Source organism: Rhinatrema bivittatum, chromosome 1 (genome assembly GCF_901001135.1).
Source record: "Rhinatrema bivittatum chromosome 1, aRhiBiv1.1, whole genome shotgun sequence".
Taxonomy (NCBI): domain Eukaryota; kingdom Metazoa; phylum Chordata; class Amphibia; order Gymnophiona; family Rhinatrematidae; genus Rhinatrema; species Rhinatrema bivittatum.
Genome location: NC_042615.1, coordinates 831,539,928 through 831,555,599, shown reverse-complemented (window position 1 = coordinate 831,555,599; position 15,672 = coordinate 831,539,928). Strand labels below are relative to the sequence as shown.

General features: G+C 51.1%; 1 protein-coding gene across 9 annotated transcripts; it reads left to right on the top strand.

Annotated features, from left to right (window-relative positions):
- The first annotated feature begins 344 nt into the window (after positions 1-344).
- LOC115079447 lies at positions 345-6,098 on the top strand. Of its 9 annotated transcripts, none has more exons than XM_029583095.1 (5): positions 345-544; positions 1,868-2,050; positions 3,503-3,717; positions 4,590-4,775; positions 5,503-6,098. In XM_029583095.1, exons 2-5 carry the CDS (start codon positions 1,869-1,871, stop codon positions 5,916-5,918), a joined length of 999 nt encoding a protein of 332 aa, XP_029438955.1. In that variant the 5' UTR covers positions 345-544; position 1,868; the 3' UTR covers positions 5,919-6,098. The 9 variants fall into 9 exon arrangements, with proteins under 9 accessions (XP_029438955.1, XP_029438941.1, XP_029438934.1 ...); XM_029583081.1 differs by having other exon boundaries at positions 345-614; XM_029583074.1 differs by lacking the exon at positions 345-544 and adding an exon at positions 942-1,092.
- Positions 6,099-15,672: the final 9,574 nt, after the last annotated feature.

The window sequence follows — 15,672 nt, the reverse complement described above, 5'->3', positions numbered from 1 at the left end:
CGAGTGCATCAACAAGGCTTGCAGCTCCTGCTCTGATTGGCTTATTGCTGCACTATAGGGATAGGGTGCGCCTGCTATGGACAGACTTCATCGCAGCAGCAGCAGCAGCCAATCACTGTAACATGATTCAGAGCACAAGTCCCGCCCAACAAGCCCAAAAAAACGCGACTGGCAGAAAAAATAGCCCAATTAAAAGCAACCCGCGAATCGGAAAAAAAAAAACCCGCGAATGACTACAAAAAGAAGCCCAATCTCGCGGTAAATAAGCAAGGTTGGCAACACTGAGGCACCAGCGCCTCCGGCTCGCGCCCCGCGCTTCCTCTCGCCTCTGATTGGCCGCAGCTGTCCATGAGGTCATCACTCTGCGACTGCATGTACCTGCCTATCCCTTCCGTCTCCTAAGCAACAGGCGGCGTCTGCACCCGCCCTGCTCTTCCTGTCGCCTCTGATTGGTTGCTGCTGCTGCCGCCGAAGAATCATCACAGTGCGACTGCTCGAAGGAAAGAAACAAAGCTGATTGGAATCTAAGGCTGCTGGTGTTCAGGTGATTGTAGCCTGGCTTGGCCACTGCTGGGAACAGGATTCTGGACTTCATGGACGCTCGGTCTGACCCAGTACGGCAGCTTCTTATGCTCTTAGCCTAACCTGCACAAAAATATTTTTTTCCGCATAACGGGAAAACAGTCTAACGGGACGTGAAATAGCCCAATCTGACAAAGCTGGCCACCAGGCAAAACACTAATACTTCCGCGCTATCCCCGCTCCTTCACAGAGTGACGGGGGCACTCGCCAATCACTAGGCTCGCACGTGAGAGGTGCTCGCCGCCATCTTTACTGTGGTCAGCGTGAGGAAGAGGCGGGGGCGGGGCATTCATTAGGCGGTCTAAGGGTGGCGCTCGCACGTGGGAGGCGCTCGCCGCCATCTTTACTGTGGTCAGCGTGTTAAGTGGTGCTCGCACGTGGGAGATCTTCGCCGCCATCTTTGTTGGGGCAGCGGGCTCTTGGGGCGCTGCCTGCTTCTCCTGGCTCGATCTCTGCCGGAAAAGTTGCCGCCGCCGCTAGGGGTAGAATTGGACTGGCAGGATGAAAAGGGTGATGTAGTCCTTTTTTCGCCCCACCCACTGCAGCCCGGGAGATGTAGTTCCTGCTTTTCTTACAGACGTTTTCTCGCATGCAATGGAGTAATAGGACTGGCTCGGCATCTTTGACTCCAAGGTGGGAAGGACTGCTCTCTTCCCTCGGAGCTGGCAGTGGGGGTGAGAGGCGATCTGGAGGGCGTTCCTTCCCACATCATGCCGAAGCCCCGCTGTTAATTAGAGCAGACGCGCCTTTTCCTGCTTGCCCGGGCTGGCTTGTGATGAAAAGACTTCTAGCCCGGGAAGAGGTGAACGCCAGAAAGTTTCTGCTAACCACATTTTTCCTTCCCAAGGCAATAAAAGTTCATGAATCTGCACCCTAGCCTCCGTTGGGTGAAGCTTGATCTCCTGCATAGCGCCTGTGGCATTCCCTGCTTAGGAGGGTGGGTGATTGCAGCAGTAATGGCTTGCACCTGCAGTGCTGGGCTGTACCTGTGCAGGGGGGCTGATGTGCTGCTGGTATATAGAGAGGGCATTGCTGCTGGAGCCGGGCCCGAGGGTTTCCCTTTAAATGAGCAGCCTTTGAAGACTTAATTGGTATTAGGGGCTGTTGAAATGCAGGTGGATCTCGGTGGCTTTATTAGTAGGCAGCGTATGGCAGACCTCCTTATTTCTCCTGTTGGGGTTAAGGGTGGATAATCTGAATTTCCTTTTTGATGGCTTAGTTATATGGGTTTGCTTGGAGTCTGATGCGCTGTGTGTAATTAGTATTGGTTTCTTTGTTCTATCAGGATGGATAGGTTGAGAGTCCCTCGGCCGCAGGCAAAGAAGTGGAGTGTGTCCCAGACCCACGCTCTCCTGGATCTCATCCGAGACTTGGGGCTGGTGGGGCTGCTGAACAGGAAGTACTTCCAGAACTGGGATGTGTTTGAGAGACTCCACGGGCTTCTGCGACGCTGCAACATCCATTTCAGGTACAAAGGGACTGCTTTCCTAGTCTAGCTCCACATCCTGCCCCCTTCCCCAGGACTGTGTTTTATTTTTGTGGTAATCCTGGAATATGATAGCAGGTGAAGACTGTCAGCCCTTGGCCTCTTCTATCACTACCATGCCCCCAGAGATCCTCTGTGCTTGTCCCATACTTCCCTGAATTGCTTGGGAGGTGGTTCCATCTGTGTGCCATCCTCTCCTGATGTTATGCCCAGCTGCTCTGAATGTTAAACCCCAGGGGCCTTATTTTCTTCCTAGGGCTGAGAGGGGATTGTATCCTGTACACCATTCATGCCTTTTAAGGTGTTTAAATGATGCTCTTTGTAGCCCCTCATCCTCTCTAGCGTTTGTTTGGGGTCTTCGATCTCCTGTGGCTTTTGGGGTGAATGCCTGGCTAGCCCCAGACGGCGCTGCACGAGAGCTGCTGTCCTTGGGAAGCGCCGTGCCCACTTGACTGGTGACTAAGAAAAGCTTTGCTCTATTTATCTCTGACTGTGCTTGGTAGACTTCAGTTTTCTGCCCTGTTGTTGGGTCTAGAATTCAAATCTTCTTTTCCAGAGTCCCCAAGTAACTTCTCAGCTAAGAGACTTCACAGAAAGCCTTGCCATGCAGGTTCGCTGTGTCTGAGTAGAAATGTTTTACTCTATTTTTTTTTATCAGCTGTCTCTCTCTCCATCTCTTGAGTAGAATATTTAAACAGATTAAGGGATTTGCTGAAAAGTGCTTGACTTAGGTGCTTGCACGTGTCACATTGTGGCTTCTCTCCTTCTGCTCTTATGAGCTGCAGGGGTCACTGCTGCCTGCTTCCCCCACACACCCTTGGTGTTTTCCAAATGTGACTTCATCTAACTTGATGATTGCATTCCTTTCTGAGGTTGAGAGCAATAAACATCAATGTAGAATTACTACTTTTTTTTGTTTTTTGTGGTGAGGGCAGGGGAATGGAGGCAGATGGGGGCCCTGCTTGTTCCCGATTCCTCTCTCCTTTGGCTGTTGTGGGGGGAAGGAGGTAGACAGTGGGCTTGGCCATAAGTAGTGCTGGCCTCTTCCTTCTGCAGGGTGTTCACATGGGCCTCTCTCCTGATTCTGGTTGCAGACCTCCAGGTTCATGTCTCACTGAGCTGCTGGATCACAGTCTCCAGACCCTTCTGCAATAGACCTGTACAGTCTTGCTTCTCAGAGCATGCAGCTGGCTTTCAAGTGCTTCTCTTTGTGCACCGGTTTCTTGTAGCATTGACTAGAGTTTATGTAGCTTAATCTCGGTGGTGAAGTGAGCGCCCTCTTGTCAGTGTCCTGCTCTGTGCATGTTGGGAAGAGAGCTGGGGGCAGTCAGAGGACCCTTGTATCTGCTGAAGTGCTTGCTATGGGGGGGGGGGGGGTCTGAAACATTGCTGGTGGCGACCGCCTGCTCATCTCCCTCCTGTCCTCTTTCTCAGCCCCGGGCAAATCAAGGCGCACTGGCAGAGGCTGAAGCTGAAGTACCTGAGGCTGAAGAAGTTTGCGCAGATGGGCACCACGTCCGGGGTCCTGGCTGACTTTCCCTATTATGAGGAAATGGAGCAGCTCCTGGGAACAGCCCTGTGGCCCTGCAAGCGGGAGGCCGACAGCTCGGGACTGAACAGCCCTTCTGAGCTGGCGCAGAGCACATCTGGTAAGTCGGGGTGCCAAGCCGGGCAGTGCCTGCCCTCAGCTCCCCTCCCCCAGGGAGATGTGGGGTACTGGGGCAGAAAGAGGCAAAGGATCCTCTGCACTCCAGGGAAGCAAGATGCCAAATCTTTCCCTGTACCAGAAACTGGGAGCAATCAAAGGGTTTGAGGGGGTGGAATGGGACCACTGTGACAATTATTAAATTAAGGTTTGATTGGGGATGGGGGGGGGAGAGCAAATTGCCTTGTAATTAAGGAGTGAACACTGCAGATGGGAGCTGGACCTGCCTTTCCTATCCAAACTCCCAGCAGCCTCGCCTCTCCTGGAATATGCACAGAAAAGTGGGTGAATCCAGACCGGGCCAGACGGTCCTATTAAAGGAATCCGATGCCCAGACGTCTCGGCCCGCTCTCTCTGCTCTGTTGGATGTCTAGCTCTTGCTGCTGGCATTAAACTCTTATCCTCCTCCCCCCACTCCTGCATCCTCCTCTTCACCCCCTTACAGAGGGAGACCTGCCATGGGCCACCGTGAAGCGCCTCGGAGGTTGGAGGGGATGCCGGCCGGCCATGACACTCAGCTGCTCCTGCTTCCCCTTCCTGTCCTGTATATGTAGCTCTTCTTCTGCAGGGGAGCAGCGAGGATCTGCCCTGCTGAACGAGGGGGAGTCCTGTACCTGAATCCTCGATTTGCCCGTACTCGGCGCGCAGACGTGAAGCTCTCCGGGCCAGTCGGAGTGAGGCTTTCATACTGGGATCTCAGCACGGACGGGTGTGGGCGAGCCGAGCCTCGGTGGGGTGTATAAGGGTTCTGGTAGCGGGGTCCAGACCACGATTGCTAAGGCTGAGGGCCTTCTTCCTTTTTGTCCCCCCTCTCAGGTGCTGCCGTTTCCGCGCAGCTGGAAGCTGCTGCTTCGTCGATTGGTGCTGGTGAGCGCCTCCAGGAGGAGCACGAGGGGGGGGCTGCCGGCTTGCCAGCAGCTCAGGAAGAAAGTGAGGGTGGTGTGCCTGGCCCATCGGGAGAGCAGGAGCCCCAGGACCCGAGGAGCCCCTCCCAGTCAGCAGGTACAGGGGTGCACAGATAGGGATGGGGCCTCTTAAGCGAAACTTTAATGCTGAACCCTTGAGTGTCTCTGGGTCTGCTCTGTTGCTTTACTGCCGTCTCCTCCCCTCCCCTAGCACTACTGGGAGGATGGTCCAGATTCTGTTATCCCTGGGTGGTGCTGATAATGGCTGGGCCCCCCCCCCCCCCCCCCGCGTGTGTGACTTGGGAGTGGCCAGCAGAGGGCGCCAGCACCCTGGGACTAGGGAGGTTAAGGGGGTTTCCTGCTGCCGTGGGCAACAGAATCGGCTTTGACCTGGACGTGGGCTGTAGGGGAAGCCACGGCAGAGATCTGCCCTCCAGAAAACGGGCAGATTTCTCCCCCCGGCTGGAGCCCTCCATGCAGAGCTCTCGGGATTCAGATGGGGCCTCTGGCAGTGCCTGCCCGGGGGTGGGGCTCTTCTGATTTGGGGTTTGACGTTACCTGCTGTGGGAGCTTGGAAGTGCAGGCCCCTGTGCAGCCACCTCTGGGACGCTGTACCCTCTGTGTTCTGCCTGAAGCTTACTCCCCCCCCCATAACCCTGGGTTAGCTCCAATCTGCCCCTGCCTCTGGCAGATCAGCTTTATGTGCTCCTGGCAGGGGGGGGCCTGTCTTAATAACCTTTCTTCCCCCCTCCCCTCCCCCGGTGTTGTCCTGCTCTTACCCACGGTGTCTCCTCTCTCTCTCTCTCTCTCTCTCTCGTTTACAGGAGCAGCCTGTGAGCACTGTAAGCAGTTCTTGCTTGTCCTCCGGCCGCTGCAGCGCATGATCCGCCTGAGCGCCGACATCTTGGAGCCGCTGCGGCAGATGTGGGAGGACACGGAGGCACAGCTGGAGTCCCTCTGCACGGAGATGGGGGGAGAGGGGGCAGTAGAAACAGTGGCCCCCTGCCCCGCTGTACCTGTAGATGCCCCCATCCCGGCGGCTGCTCCTCCTCCTCCTCCTCCTCCTCCTCCCGTGGATGCTCCCCAGCAGGAGGTCCCCCCGAGTGCCACGGCGGCGAGGTCGAGCCCAGGACCCATGCGAGCACGGCGCAGCGGGAATAGCGCCTCCGCGGGCCTGCGACTCGTGCCCAGGCGCAGCTGCAGGCAGCGGCGGCCCTCGCTGCGCTACCACTACCACTGAGGCGCCACGGCTCTCCCGAGGGGAGGGGGCAGCGGTGCTGCTGTGGGGGGCGCCGTTCCCTCCTGTGCTCAGAGTACATAAAGTGGACAGCTGGGGCTGCGACCCATAACTAATCACAAGGTGACGAGGGTGGACTCGAGCTTCCCACGGTGGTGGGGACGTTTGTACCTGCACACGGGGGGGGGGAAGGGGGAGGTTACAGTCACTGTGGGGGGGGGGGGGGGGAACGGAGCTGCTGTGGAGGTGAATCCAGCTCTAGCACACCTGGGAGCAAAGGTCTGTACCTTACCCAGTAAGACTCAGCTATGTGCCCTCTCCCTTTTTGCCTGGGGCGTAGCTGCGTTTAGCTGAGCTCAGGGGGTGTAACCTGTGCTATTACCCTGGCCCCCCCCTCCTGGCATGGCCCTCCCTGCTCCTTGTCGGGCCGGGGTTTCAGGCTTCTCCGCACTGACTATGGATGAGAGAGCTCTGCGTGCGCTTTCAGTGCGGGGCAGCCTGAAACGCGGGCCTGTGTGTGTGTGTGTGGCCCCTGAAGGACTGGCCTGGGCTACCCCGGCTGTAGGGCTTCTGTCCAGGCTGAGGCAGGGGCGTGGGCCCTGCTGAGAGAGATCCAGTCCCTTCCTTATTACAGGGGCCGGTTTAGCCTCTCAAGGCATCGAGCTGCCTGCGTTCCCCCCCCATGGAGCCCGCAGGCTCTGTGCTAGGTCTGCAGTGTCCTTCCCTTTTGGGGGGGGGGGGAGGGTCTATGGCGATGCTTAAGCTGGCAGGGAGTGTTTTTCTGTGTAAAAGGCGAGCACAGCGGAGGAGCTGCGTCCTGTGCTGAGCGAGAGGGGCCTGTTGCAGCCGTACCTGGTATGGGAAGGGAGTCCACCGTTTCTGCCGGGGGGGGGGGGGGGGGAGTGGGGGTGGCTCCGGCAAGGCTGGTCCTGGCTGGGCGGGAGAGGGAAGCGAGGGCCACGTGGCCGGGTGCTGGATCACTGTTTTGAGATAAGGTGCGGGGGTTACTAAAGGCCTCAGGAGTGCAAGGCTCGAGCCGCCGCCCCTCTGCCCTGAGAAGTGAGGGTGGGGAGGGCTGGACGTGGCCAGGAGCAGGGATGCGGGCGGCAGCCTGGCTCCTGCTTGTATTGTTAAGCGGGGATGGTTGCTGGGTGAAGTTTGGCCCATGGGGGGGCATTTTGCAGTTGCACAGCATTTTCCTGATGATGATGATGGTGGTGTGAGCATGGGTAGGGGTGAGGAAGATTTCCCTCTGCTGCTAAACTGATTTTGTTTAGTGTTTTTTTTGTAGGAATAATACTCTCTGGACTGGATGAAGTCCTGCTTTTGTGTGGGGACACCTCTTCTTTTTGTTAATAAATTAGAGCCACACCCTTGCCTGTCCTGGCTTGTGTGAGTGTTTGTTTGAGGGGGGGGGGTGGCATCTGGGCCTAGCGCGTGTGGCACCTTCCCTCCTCCCCAGTGGACTGCGGTGCTGAATTTGGTCTGATGTCTCTCTGTCTGTCTGCGATGCTGGGAGCAGTATGGGGGAGGGGGGGGGAGGAGTGTTGGTTTCTGGGAAATAGCAGGGGCTGGGGCAGTGCTGGGTCCGGGTGCCTGTGCAAAGGTTTATAAACGAATCGCAGGAAGGGATAATGGGGGGGCCAGGTTCCTCTTCTAATGGAGCTGCTACTGCTGCCCTTACTGCCTGCTCTAACCCAAGGGCTCTGCAGCCCATTTTGGCCTTAGAATAAAAGCACTACTTGGAGGGTCATTGGGCTGTTGCCGGGGGGTGAACACTGCGGCAGGGACCGGGGGAGGCTGGAGCTGTCCCTGCCCCCCTCTGGCCGTGCTCCGTCTCATGGTTTGAATGGGTACTTGTGGCAGGGCCTGTGTTCTTCAGACGGGGGGGTAGGGGGTAGAGCTGGCAGAGGAGGGGGTGGTGTGTGGCACTGTTTGCCTCCTGAGAGCAGTAGAGAAGGGAGGGGGATCATTGAGAGAGAGAGGCTCTGACGTCTGCAGGCTGCGGCCCAGCTGGTTCCCAGCTCCCGTGATGCTGATGTGCCGGAGCAGTCTGGCGCTCCCTGGTCCGGTGGCGCCCGCTGCTTGTCTCTCCCTGGAGCCGTCGTTCCAGAGGCAGGACCACCTCGTGTGTGTGATGACAGCTGAAAAGAGGCGTACAACGCTGCATCCAGCCCAAAACACTTGGTAGCATGGACCCTGGGTGGGGACTGCTCGGAGAGGAAGAGGCAGCGGAAGGGGCCCCGCCGGCAGTGCCGGGGAAGGTGTGTGGCCTTTGGACCTTTCCTCCTTCACGGGGACCCGGGTGGAGCATAGCCTCCCTCCTGTAGGCCCTGGCGGCCGGATCTTGGCCCTCATGTCCGTGTGATCTCTCCTCTACCTCCCGTTATGCTGCTGTCTCCTCCCCGCGGGTTGGTATCAGCCAGGACAGTCTCCTACAGTTTGGCCTTTGCCACTGTGACCTTCTTACTGGCCGCCTCCTCGAGGGGGGAAGTGTGTGCTCCGGGGGAGGGATGCTGGCTCCCCCCCCCCCCCACCTGTTGTGAACATTATAAGAAATGCCAGGCCTGGTCCATTGCGCGCAGCCCTCTGTCTCCAGCCGTGTTCAGTCCTCAGCCTAGCTGCAGATCTCAAGGGGGTGGGGGGTATATTTCCTAAGCCGAGCTCCAGTGACCCTGCTGCCCTTAATACACGAGCCACGGGTGGCTATGAGGCCTGCACCGATTGCTTTGCTGTTAAACCTGCATCCGTGTTCCACGCCTCCCTACCCAGATCCCAAACTGCCCCCACTCTACTGTGCCATAGGGGAAAGCAGAAATCCAGAGCCGTTCAAGATTAATGAGGGCGTGTCATTTCCCAAGCTCAGAGAACTGATAATACAGCTGCCAAGAGAAGAAGTAAGGAAGCGTGGATAGGAGGTGATGTCCTTTCATGGATTACAACCTGGCTAAAAGACAGGAACCAGAGAGTAGGATTAAATGGGCAATTTTCTCAGTGGAAAAGGGTAAACAGTGGAGTGCCTCAGGGATCTGTATTGGGACCGGTGCTTTTCAGTATATATATAAATGATCTGGAAAGGAACACGACAAGTGAGGTTATCAAATTTGCAGATATGAACATAAGAAATTGCCATACTGGGTCAGACCAAGGGTCCATCAAGCCCAGCATCCTGTTTCCAACAGAGGCCAAACCAGGCCACAAGAACCTGGCAAGTACCCAAACATTAGATAAATCACATTGCGTATTAATTACTGTAATAACAGTTTATGGATTTTTCCTTTGAATTTATCCAAACCTTTTTTTAAACCCAGTTACACTAACTGCTGTAATCACATCCTCTGGCAATGAATTCCAGAGCAATGAGTGAAAAAGAACTTTCTCCGATTTACTTTTAAATGTGCCCCATGCTAACTTCATGGAGTGCCCCCTAGTCTTTCTATTATCCAAAAGAGTAAATAACTGATTCACATCTACCCGTTCTAGACCTCTCAAGATCTTAAACACCTCTTTCCCTGTATGTACCCGGATCAGTCCAGACACCTGGGTTGTGACTCCGCACCAGCAGATGGAGACAGAGCAAGACCTCTAGGGCATCCCTACATATAGTAAGGCGCCACCCACAGTCCCTCAGTGTTTCTCTGTCTCCAGCAGATGCGGCAGGTTCACCCACAGTCTCTGGGATCCTGGGTAGCATTAGTTAGTCAGGATTGTGTTTGATTTTTTCTAAGTTGTTCAGTTTAAAAATAAATAAATAAAATAAAGGAAGAATAGTTTTGGTCAGTCAGTTTTTCTTCAGAAGCAGACTCCCTCGCCCTGACAGCCTCCCACCTCTATCATATCCCCCCTCAGCCGTCTCTTCTCCAAGCTGAACAGCCCTAACCTCTTTAGTCTTTCCTCATAGGGGAGCTGTTCCATCCCCTTTATCATTTTGGTTGATCTTCTCTGTACCTTCTCCATCACAATTATATCTTTTTTGAGATGTGGCGACCAGAATTGTACACAGTATTCAAGGTGCGGTCTCACCATGGAGCGATACAGAGGCATTATGACATCCTCCTTAGATAAAAGAAGGTGCTGTGACCCTGCCCGTGTTCTCTGGGTCTGTGCGCATGGCACCAAATCCCTATCTTGGCTCCCCCTTCATGGGGGTGGTCGCACTCTTGGGATCCCTGCTACCCTGGCCTAGGCCTTGCCAGGGGGTCCCCCCAGTAGATTGGTTAATTGGGGGCTGGGGGGGAGAGGAATCCTGGCCCTGGCATTTTTCAGGTGGGGGGGGGGGGGCTTTTTTCTTTTTTGTTTGTTTGATTCTTTTTAAACGAAAGAAACGAATTGAAACAAATTATGAGGGGACGGGGGATGGCAAAAAAAAACATTTTTTACCTCTTGTGTGCAGTTCTGGTCACCGCATCGCAAGAAAGATATAGCAGGATTAGAAAAGGTACAGAGAAGGGCGACCAAAATGATAAAGGGAATGGAACAATTCCCCTTTGAAGAAAGGCTAAAGAGGTTAGGACTCTTCAGCATGGAGAAGAGACGGCTGAGGGGAGATATGATAGAGGTCTATAAAATAATGTAAAGAGTAAACCGTAATCAGTTGTTTACTCTTTCCAAAAGTACAAAGAGCAGGGGACACACAATGAAGTTACTGGGTAATATATTTTAACAATAGTAAGTGAAAATATTTTTTTACTCAATATAAAATTAAGCTCTGGAATTCATTGCCAGAGGATGTGGTGAAAGCTATTAGTGTAGCTGCATTTAAAAAAGGTTTGGACAAGTTTCTGAAGGAAAAGTCCATTAAGCATTATTAAGGTGGACTTGGGGAAATCCACTGCTCATTCCTGGGATAAGCAGCAGGAATCTTTCTACCCCTTGGGTTCCTGCCAGGGACTTGTGACCTGGATTGGCCACTGTTGGAAACAGGATACTGGGCTTGATGGATCCTCAGTCTGACCCAGTATGGCAAGTCTTAGATGCTTAAGTGCGAGGATGTGACCTCTTCAAAGTGGCAGTTTAGTACCCTTCACCCATGGCTTGGAGATTACTATTCTTAACCAATTAGCCTTGATGCTTGTGAGGAAACTACAACACCGGTCTTTGCTTTGACCGTGGAGTAAAAAGAGGAATTGGATTCAGAAGCCGTCGATGCTTACCCTGACGTTTACAGGCTCGAATACTGATAACGCAGAGATTAGGAAAAAGCCCAGGACGGCTTCTACAGTCAAGACAAAAAGCAAAGCCCGATCAAACAGCACTGTCTGTATTATCAAGAAGGCTCCTCACCCACTAGAAAGCTTGCTAGCAGTAACTTTGTTATGGGTTTGACAGTTGCTTGATTTTGATTATAAACATTGCTATTTTCACATAAGACTTGGGGGTAACCTGTACAGAGCAGCAGTTATCCCCATCTTTCTAAGGGTAGTAACTTGCATGGAGTGGCGGTCACTAGCTTAAGAAGCTTACCAAGCAGGCTCGATGGTCCTTTTTCTGCTGTTATTACAATGTTACAGTACAACCATGGGAAAACAAACACCATCACTCAGCATAAAACAATTATAAAATCAAGCACTATATTAACAGAATAAATATTTCAAAACAACTGACAAACAGAACATTATTCAAGAAGTTCTCAAAACAGACATCAAATGAAACCTAACAAAAGAAATAAGAATTAAAAAAAAAAAAATTCCCCGCTCTCCATACCAGGGATTTTTTTTGCTTTCCATGCACCCTGCAATTGTTGTGGATTGAGGAGGGGGCCCACACAAACTTTATCCTTTCTCTCATACAAACACCTTCTCTCATGCTTTCTCATACTCGCAGGTTTTCTCCCTCTCACACATACACATATATATATATACAGGTTCTCTCATGCATGCATAACGGGCTCTCACACCCTCTCAATCTCTTACACAGGTGTAGGGATCCCGTTAGTCTCCTGCTAGAGCTCAGGCAAATGAATATACCATGGTAGGGGAAAGACATGATAGTAGCCTCCTCCATGTGGAAGCTGGTGAATGGCAGTGCCTTCTGGCTTATTATGCCTTGGCACCATTTTACCTTGTGGATTCCTTAGGTTATTTTGGAGAGGCGGCGTATCTTTGGTTGTTCTCCAGATTTGCTATTGTTTAAGTAAAGTTTCCATGGAGCATATTACTTGGATAGGAGTTTCTTTCTACCCTCCCAGTCCACGTTATCCACTTCCATTAATTTAAGTTTGGAGTACCCAGCCACCTGAGACTCGGCTAAGCGTATTGCAATTCTGCTCTACACTCTAATGCAGGGATGGCGAACTCCAGTCCCCGAGGGCCGCAAACAGGCCAGGTTTTCAGGATATCCACAATGAATATGCATGAGAGAGACCTGCAGGCACCACCTCCACTGGATGTAAATCTTTCTCATGCGTGCTCATTGTGGATATCCTGAAAACCTGGCCTGTTTGTGGCCCTCGGGGACTGGAGTTCACCATCCCTGCTCCAATGGGAGAGGAATCTGTGCTCTTCAGAATCCAAGCAGCGGAGGACTTCCAGCCATCCTGAGAGGAAGAGGAGAGAAAGGGAGTTGGAATGGACCCCCCATTGCATTCATGAATGAGAAGAGGAGCTACGGCTATCAGCATGATAGTGAGCAGCAGAGGAGGAGGAGGAGAACTTGTGTCTTTCAGGTACACGGAGGAGGAAAGGGGAGTTCTGAAGAGGTGGGAGGATTGATAACTGTAATGTAAATTCCATCGAGTGATATTTTATCCGTATTAGAAGAAATGTCATCACCTTGCTCCTGTATCCAATGCGAGGGAAGAAATCCATAGTTCAAAGAACTTTCAATTGGCTTTGATATCTTAAGCTTTAACCAAGACTACAGAAGTCACAAACTTAATTAAAAGCGCTTGCATCATCTTGCAAGTGAAGTACTCAGCTGTGAAGACTTTAAGTTATTTGCACCTCATAAGTAAACAAGAAAGTTGAAAACCACCTAACAACTCTCCTGTGTCTTAGTGAGCAGTGACTTTACGGATTATTAGGGCTATATACAATACATAACATTGGGATTTAAAAGGAAATTCTCCCCCCATGCAGCAAATCCTGGAATACATTTTATTGCACTTTAAACAGAAATGTGAGATAAGGCCTTTGGACCTAATATCACATGTATACAAGCTCACTTTCACATACATACACATCAACACAAGCTGTTACACTCTCTCACACACAGAGGCTGTAATGCACACCCACTTTCTCACACATGTGCATATGGGTTTTCTTTCATACGCACAGAGGCTAACACACTCTCACGTGCGTACAGGCTCTCTCGCAAACCGTCTCTCTCACATGCACTTATACATGCAAACTGTCACCTTTGCACCAGGCAGGCATGTTACAAGGCTCACATTTTTTCTCACACACAAACATGCACACAGGCTCTTGTACACACACCTCTCTCACATACAATCATGCATGCATATAGGCTCTCTCACACATACATGCATACAGGCTCTCGCATCTCTCACACGCACTCACATGTAAACAAGCTCACACACATTTTCTCTTGCACTAATACGTATACAGTCACCCACTCACAGATATCCCCATGCACACAAGCTCTCACTTTCATGCACACACATAAGAAGAACATAAGAAAATGTTTCCAACAGTAGCCAATCCAGGCCATAAGAACCTGGCAAGTACCCAAAAACTAAGTCTATTCCATGTAACCATTACTAATGGCAGTGGCTATTCTATAAGTGAACTTAATAGCAGGTAATGGACTTCTCCTCCAAGAACTTATCCAATCCTTTTTTAAACACAGCTATACTAACTGCACTAACCACATCCTCTGGCAACAAATTCCAGAGTTTAATTGTGCGTTGAGTAAAAAAGAACTTTCTCCGATTAGTTTTAAATGTGCCACATGCTAACTTCATGGAGTGTCCCCTAGTCTTTCTACTATCCGAAAGAGTAAATAACTGATTCACATCTACCTGTTCTAGACCTCTCATGATTTTAAACACCTCTATCATATCCCCCCCTCAGTCGTCTCTTCTCCAAGCTGAACAGCCCTAACCTCTTCAGCCTTTCCTCATAGGGGAGCTGTTCCATCCCCTTTATCATTTTGGTTGCCCTTCTCTGTACTGTCTCCATCACAATTATATCTTTTTTGAGATGTGGCGACCAGAATTGTACACAGTATTCAAGGTGCGGTCTCACCATGGAGCGATAGAGGCATTATGACATTTTCCGTTTTATTCACCATTCCCTTTCTGATAATTCCCAACATTCTGTTTGCTTTTTTGACTGCCGCAGCACACTGAACCGACGATTTCAATGTGTTATCCACTATGACACCTAGATCTCTTTCTTGGGTTGTAGCACCTAATATGGAACCCAACATTGTGTAATTATAGCATGGGTTATTTTTCCCTATATGCATCACCTTGCACTTATCCACATTAAATTTCATCTGCCATTTGGATGCCCAATTTTCCAGTCTCACAAGGTCTTCCTGCAATTTATCACAATCTGCTTGTGATTTAACTATTCTGAACAATTTTGTATCATCTGCAAATTTGATTATCTCACTTGTCTTATTTCTTTCCAGATCATTTATAAATATATTGAAAAGTAAGGGTCCCAATACAGATCCCTGAGGCACTCCACTGCCCACCCCCCTCCACTGAGAAAATTGCCCGTTTAATCCTACTCTCTGTTTCCTGTCTTTTAGCCAGTTTGCAATCCACGAAAGGACATCGCCACCTATCCCATGACTTTTTACTTTTCCTAGAAGCCTTTCATGAGGAACTTTGTCAAACGCCTTCTGAAAATCTAGGTATACTATATCTACCGGTTCACCTTTATCCACATGTTGTTTAACTCCTTTCTACCCATATAGATTCTACTAAGCATTTAGTCTCTATGATCTTGTATGATCTTTATCCTGTTGGACTCTGTACTGTCCTGGACATAAAGCACTACACCCCCACCAAGTTGATCCTCCCTGTCATTGTGATATAATTTGTACCCCGGTATAGCACTGTCCCATTGGTTGCCCTCCTTCCACCAGGTCTCTGAGATGCCAATTAAGTCTATGTCATCATTCACTGCTATACATTCTAATTCTCCCATCTTACTTCTTAGACTTATGGCATTAGCATACAAACATTTCAAAGTTTGTTTTTTGTTTGTATTTTTATTCTGCTTTTTAATTGATAGGGATAAGTTAGAATTTTTTAGCTCAGGTGAGTTTTTAGTTACAGGCACTTGGACTACTTTTCTTATTATTAGAACCTCACTGTCGGGATGCCCTAATTCTAATGCATCATTAGTATCCTTTAAAGATACCTCTCTCCGAACCATGCGCTGCTGAGCGACTGTCGGCTTTCCCCTTTGTTCTAGTTTAAAAGCTGCTCTATCTCCTTTTTTGGCTTTGGGCGTGTATGTTCAGAAACGGAGTCCCCGCCCCCATGAATGCCTCTGTGTAGTGACCATAAAAAATGCACACGAATGGACTTTTGCATGCACTTTGATGCGTACATCACCCTGGGCAATTTTCAAAGGGCCATTTATGTGCATAAATCTTGGAGTTTATAGGTGGAAACCCACTTGGAAATTACCCCCACTCCCTCCCATGATGCCACCCTCCTGCACTGTGATCTACCCTGGCATCACGGTGTGCGCAGGCTCATGTGTTTTCCACCCGCCTGCGTGGCCACATCTTGGTGCCTGCAGAGCCCCTTCTTCCTCTTCCGGGCCTGCTTATTCCC

Excerpts from the sequence above, each read along its gene's own strand:
- LOC115079447 (XM_029583056.1), top strand. The coding sequence starts at position 1,443 with ATGAATCTGCACCCTAGCCTCCGTTGGGTGAAGCTTGATCTCCTGCAT. Across the intron at positions 1,520-1,867 it reads GGCATTCCCTGCTTAGGAGG|GATGGATAGGTTGAGAGTCC; the intron begins GTGGGTGATTGC and ends TTGTTCTATCAG. Across the intron at positions 2,051-3,502 it reads CGCTGCAACATCCATTTCAG|CCCCGGGCAAATCAAGGCGC; the intron begins GTACAAAGGGAC and ends CCTCTTTCTCAG.